Below are 6,404 nucleotides of genomic sequence, written 5' to 3'. Positions count from 1 at the left end.
GGGGTAACACACTTCTAAATCCCTTTCTCTTATCCATGTTTCCCTAGTTTTTTAAACTAATCTAATCTAATCTCACTAGATATAGATTTAGACACATTCACACAAGCGTTCGCTGAAATAGCAGAAGCTGTTTGACCTACATTATCTCCGCCTATTTATAGCCTCGCGTTGCGACGTCACATGACGTCATCCGCCGGCGTCTATATATAGACCTACCGTGTGTCTCAATCAGCTCCCTTGTTCAGTAGTCAGGGCACTGATCAGGGAGTCAGCCATTTTAAGGGCTGTCTCAATCGCAAAATCCGTTCAGTGCACTGGAGCGTTCGTTCCCTAAGAATTCCCACAATGCAACGCAAAAACCAGTGAGCATCGATGCTCCCTATGTTCCCTAACCAGAAATCACGTGACCTTTACTGCAGCTCGCCAACCGAACATCACGTGATCCAACTCAATAAACTGTTTGAAATGTTACAAAACTTTTATAAAGACAAACGTTTGTTTTAGTTGTAAATATAAACACGCATTGCTACACAGTAAGGGACCACAATCTACTCAATATTTAAAATAGTAATATTTATTTAAAATTGTAAATATATTTATTACATTTAAAATGTAATTATATGCCTCCAATTTTACGCACATATATGTAAGAGAATAATGACAGCATTTTTGACAATGTACTGTTTTTAAAATTAAGTCAGAGAGATGTTGGTTTTGTCGGTTGTTGATGAGTAACAGCTGTGAGTGATTACAACGCGCTTATAGCCACGTGACAGTAAAATAAGTGAACATTGTCCCAATGTGAAGTGAGCTAGGGTCCTTACCAGTGCCCGAACCTGTGTACACGATATACTGATTCACGACCTCGGGAGCTAGGGAACGAATTGAGACACACGGCTAGTTGGAAAGAATATTCACATGCGTCACGCTGCATAGCGTTCCCCATAATGTCATTACATGACACAGCGTCAAGTATCCATTGAAAGGGAAACATCTTGATTTAAGAATTTTTTGATATTTTTACTGAAAACAAGACAAAAAGACTATGTAAGAAAAACATGTTTTTGCAGTGTGTACTGGTGTGTTGGTTTTATCTAGTACAAATCAGCAAGTTCCTGTTTTCTAGGTGAAAAGTCGCCAACCAGTGCCCTACCAAGCTTAAATGTGAAACAAACATACAGCAATAGATGTTTGCACAAAAAAAAATGATTTTCAAGAAAAAAAATATCTTAGTATTTTTGTCTTGTTTTCAGTAAAAATATCACAAAATTCTTAAATTAAGTTATTTTTCTTGATTAGCAAAATGACTCAAGAAAAAAAGTGTAGTTTTTAGACCAAAAATATAAAAACTAAGTGATTTTGTGCATAAAACAATCAAAAAATCTGCCAATGGGGTAAGCAGAAAAATCCTGAACATTTTTCTTTAACACTAAATTCAAGAAAAATTTGCTTACCCCATTGGCAGATTTTTTTGCTTGTTTTATGCACAAAATCACTTAAATTTGATATTTTTGGTCTAAAAACTAGACTTATTTTCTTGGGTCGTTTTGCTCATCTAGAAAAACCATCTTCATTTAAGAATATTTAAATATTTTTACTGAAAACAAGACAAAAATACTTAGAAAATGTTTTCTTGAAAATCATTTTTTGCAGTGTGTGCCATCCTTTGAATGGTCTCTTAAAATAATCCACATTGCTAATCATAGTTAGGCGATAGGTTACATTAGACAATACAGTGCAAAAAATGACTTTCTTACTTGGTATTTTTGTCTTGTTTTCAGTAGAAATAAAAAAATCTTACATATTTTCTTGATGAGCAAATGACCTAAAAGAATTTTAGAAGAACTTTTTAGACAAAACATATCAAATTTAAGCGATTTTTTGCTTAAAACAAAATAATAATAATAATAATAATAATAATAATACAAATATGCCAATGGAATAAGATTTTTTTGCTGAATTTTTCATGTATTAAGTAAGAAACGATTCTTATTCCATTTTGTTGTATAGATTCAATTCTCTTTTAAAGTAATGAAATTAAATAGGTTCAAGAAAAAAATTTGGTACACTGCAAAAAATGTTTTTTTAAGAAAACATTTTCTTAGTATTTTTTTCTTGATTTCAAAAAAATATCTAAATATTCTTGATTTCAAAAAAATATCTAAATATTCTTAAATTAAGATGCAAAACAACCCAAGAAAATAAGTCTAGTTTTTAGACCAAAAAATATAAGATTTAAGGGATTTTGGCCATAGAACAAGCTAAAAAAAAAATCTGCCAATTGGGTAAACAAATTTTTCTTGAATTTTTCTTGAATTTGGTGTTAAAAAAAATTTAAAGATTTTTTTTGCTTACTCCATTGGCAGATTTTTTTGCTTGTTTTATGGACAAAATCACTTAAATTTGGTATTTTTGGTCTAGAAACTAGCCTTATTTTATTGGGTCGTTTTGCTCATTAAGAAAAAGCATCTTAATTTAAGAATTTTTAGATATTTTTACTGAAAACAAGATAAAAATACTAAGATATTTTTTTCTTGAATTTTTTTGCAGTGTACATCTACTTACTCCAAACAACAACTAAACTTTAGTGCACTCAATAGTGTTCATACCTTGAATGTGTAACAGCAGGATCAGAGATGAGAGTCTGGACTTCATCATTTCACTTTAAAGAAATTCAAAATTATCCAAACATGCTTAAAATAATATTTTATTCCAATAATTTAACTTCAGGTAAAAGATTAAACATACATACAGTATATACTGGGGTGGAGTTGTCTGACTTCAAGTTGCATCAGTGGTGTTTAAGATTATAAGATTATAAGCTGATATAGTTGATAGCTATAAAAGCTGCTGATCTCACTTCCTTCCTTTTTCTTACCAAAGCCAACGTGAAGCACTTGCAGCAGTCTGTAAAAAGTGTAAAGTGCAGTCTAACACAAATCAAATTAATAAATTTCTTTATAACAGTATGTTCAGTAAAAGGAGCTACACTCTTAGAAAATTTTAGTGTCAAAAAAAATTATAATAGTTTTTTTTCAATGTTTTGGCCATGTTTAACACACTGACTCATAAACACTAAGATCAATACCAGCTAAATTAACCTCACGTAAGAAAATAATAAAAATCATAACATACTTAGTTGTTCACATTTACACATAAATTATTTTCATATCGCTGCTTCAAACTCCAGCACAGTTGTTGATGTCAATGTGTTTTACAGCTGCCAGTAAACACAATAAGATCAAGAGGAAGAGGAAATACTCTGGGTGCTTCTTAGATTCATGATTCATCTTTTTCTCGCTCCTCTGTCCACCAACCCACAACTCAGAAAACTCAAACTCAGTCATGAAGCACATTTCAAAAGTTTAATAGCAGAGCCAGAAGCTGAGGATGGAGGAGTGAGGAGGTTTTCAGAGGAGTTGAGAGGATAAACAGGTGTATTATACGTGAACGTGTTGTGTTGACAAAACCTGATGCACATATAAATTCTCCTCTCTTTTCACATCATCACATCATTCGGCCTTAATTTGATTTTAATCATTGAAGTTAAATTATAATTACAGTAAAACACAACTGTTATGACCACAAACATGCTTTTTTCTCTAAAAGTTCAACTTTAATTAAAGCTGCAAGCAGCGATGGAAGGGCCCTCGCACGCATGTGCACCGCCACCCTATAGCCTTAGTAAAGCAGTGAACCAAGGGGATTTAAATTTCAGTGGGTATTCAGGTGGATATTCAAAGGAACTTTGATGTGCCACACCTCCTGTGTGTTGCAGGTGGCGCTATGACTGTAACTGATTGTTGTTATATTGATGTGTTCAGGCCAGGACCCTTGTAAAATATATGAAGCGAGGGTCAGATTGGACGGTTTAAGCCTGAGTTAGAACAACTTCCTGTTTTATTGCGAAATACAGAATTTTGCAGGGAACCACAGACACACCCTCCAACAAAAACTAAAGATCTCCGCAATTTAGCATTGCAAAGGCCTTTACATGACACACACCAAATATGGTGATGATCTGATTAAATTTCTAGGAGGAGTTTGTTAAAGTATGAAGCCTGGAAATTACAAAATTTGCCCTCAAATTTCAGAGAAAATTCAGACTTTCTGTCGGGTTTAGAGCTTTGCTCCAAGATACTTTTTTGTAGGTCTTGGGGCGCTTATTGGTCCTACCGCATTTTGTATCTGTTCGTTTAATGTAGCTGGCGGGCTGCTGTTTTGAATTGCGGTGGCTCTATCAAGCCTTTTTTACACCCCCAGGTCTGAAGCCTATATCAAATGAAAATATTCCCCACATTTGACACGTGTGCCATGACTTCTTAAGCTTGTTTAGGCTTTCAAAATTGCAATTAGTTTAGCCATACTTTGCCAGGCCGCCATGGGCACGCCCTTTAACAAAAGGCAAGGTCGTCGCTATTTCTCATAACAAAAGGCCTCAAGATTAGTCTGACCAAATATGACGTTTATAGAGTTAAAACTCTAAGAGCCGTAAATCACAGCTTAAAACATGGTATTTCCTGCTGCCACTAGGTGGCGCTATGGCTGTTACTGAATATAATCATGGGAATGTGTTTAGGCCACGACCCTTATCAAATGTGTGAAGTCTGGGGCACATTGAACATTGTATGCCTGAGTTATGACAACTTCCTGTTTCATGCGAAAATGGTAAAATTTGTCAGGCCGCCATGGACACACCCTCAAACGAAAAGTCAAAAGCTCTTCAATTTAACATCGCAAAGGCCTTTAGATGATACTTACCCAATATGATGATGATCTGATTAAATCTCTAGGAGGAGTTTGTTAAAGAACGAAGCCTGGAAATGGCAAAATTTGCACAGAAATCACAGAGAAAATTCAAAATGGCTGACTTCCTGTGGGGTTTAGAGCTTGGTTCCAATGGACTTTTTTGTAGGTCTTGAGGTGATAGATGACCCTACCAAATTTCGTATCTGTAAGTTTTTCGTAGCGGGAAAGCTGTTCTCTTGAAATTTTGCAGGTGGCGCTGTAGAGTCATTTTTACACGCCCACTTCTGACGCCGGCACCACATGTAAATTTTCGTCACTTCTTACGCGCGTGCAAATTTTCATGAGTTTTCGAGCATGTTTAGGCCCTCAAAAATGCGATTCATTTTGGAGAAGAAGAAGAAAAAGAAACTGAGCAAAAACAATAGGGCTTTGCACACCCGGTGCAGGGCATTCTGGCCTGCTCCTCGATTCTCGGGCCCTAATTAAAAGAGTAAATATACTTGACAGTATATTCTTGAGAATTGACAGACTGTAAGTGGCAGCAGTGGTTTGTGAAGTTCAAGGACAGAGTATAAAACTGAGTCTAAAACTGAACAAGCAATTACTTTTCCAGTAAATGGTCAGACAGCTTTACCTTAAAAAATTGTATGTCAATATAAAGAAGCTATTAAATTTTACATTTAATTAATTTGGATTGCTATTATTGCATCTTGTAAGTAAAACCCTGACTTAACTTGACCTAAACTTAACTGACAGAACAAGAAACAGGGTTAAGAGTTTTAGATTTTGGGTATTACACTTTATATTTTCGATTTTGAGTCAGTGCCGCCGCTCCCACCACGCGCATCACACGCTGTGCGTAGAGCACCAATTGCTCAAGGGGCACCAAAAATAGCCTAATGAAAAAAAATATTTCATTAGCCTATAAAAAATATTATTAGGCACTTTTTAGCCATGTACATATAAGAAAAAAGGGGGAACGAGATAATTGAATTGCTCTATTCTAGAAAGTATGCCCCCCTCGCCTTTGATGGTCTCCGCCGGTTGATCCTGCGGGCGCCTGACAAAGTTTGACAGTCAGTAAGCAACTTTTATGGAAATGGCCCTGAAAAGACAGCAGGAGTCAGGATTTGAGAAAAGAAAGAACATCGCTTCAGTGCAAGTTAAATTGAGATTTTACTGTTAAACATTACCTGCATATGCATTTAACAAATAACTGATGCCAGCTAGCTGTTACTTTCTTTATTATCTTTCTTTATATACTAAGCAGTAGTTTATGGTTTATTTTGACGTGACGGTGCTTAATACTTTCTCAGTAACAGTTAACGTTTGCAGTATATATATACATATATATTTATTTATACACATATATTTATTTATTTTGCTATTCTATTTACTGAAGAAAGTTTGCACTTTTAAATGTGTAGTGTGTGTTGGCTATTGTACATATGTTTACAAAGTCAGCAAAGCTGTGAAGATTTGACATTCTCTTTAAACTGTTCTTAAGTTTTATACTGTGATGCTGCTATTGTGCTATTGGTATTGAGTTATATGTTTAGTAAAAAGTTAAACCGGCAAAAACTCTTTTTTTTCGGGGTTCGGGTGGGGGGCATCATAAAGAAATTATGCTTAGGGCACCGAAATGGCTAGCAGCG

General features: G+C 35.0%; 1 protein-coding gene across 3 annotated transcripts in view; it reads right to left on the bottom strand.

Moving 5' to 3' along the window:
* LOC129453090 (sialoadhesin-like) overlaps positions 1-3,228 on the bottom strand; it is a 205,332-nt gene extending 202,104 nt beyond the window's left edge. For all 3 annotated transcript variants that reach the window (XM_073862005.1, XM_073862012.1, XM_073862013.1), the window contains exons 1-2: positions 3,132-3,228; positions 2,610-2,662 (exon numbers count right to left, since the gene is read on the bottom strand). In XM_073862005.1, coding sequence (XP_073718106.1) covers positions 2,610-2,662; positions 3,132-3,157 — 79 coding nt within the window. In that variant the 5' untranslated portion in view covers positions 3,158-3,228. The remainder of the gene's footprint in view (positions 1-2,609; positions 2,663-3,131) is intronic.
* Positions 3,229-6,404: the final 3,176 nt, after the last annotated feature.

This window comes from Misgurnus anguillicaudatus, chromosome 23 (genome assembly GCF_027580225.2).
Source record: "Misgurnus anguillicaudatus chromosome 23, ASM2758022v2, whole genome shotgun sequence".
Classification (NCBI taxonomy): Eukaryota; Metazoa; Chordata; class Actinopteri; order Cypriniformes; family Cobitidae; genus Misgurnus; species Misgurnus anguillicaudatus.
The sequence above is the reverse complement of the archived record's forward strand: the minus strand, read 5'-3'. Positions and strand labels throughout refer to the sequence as shown.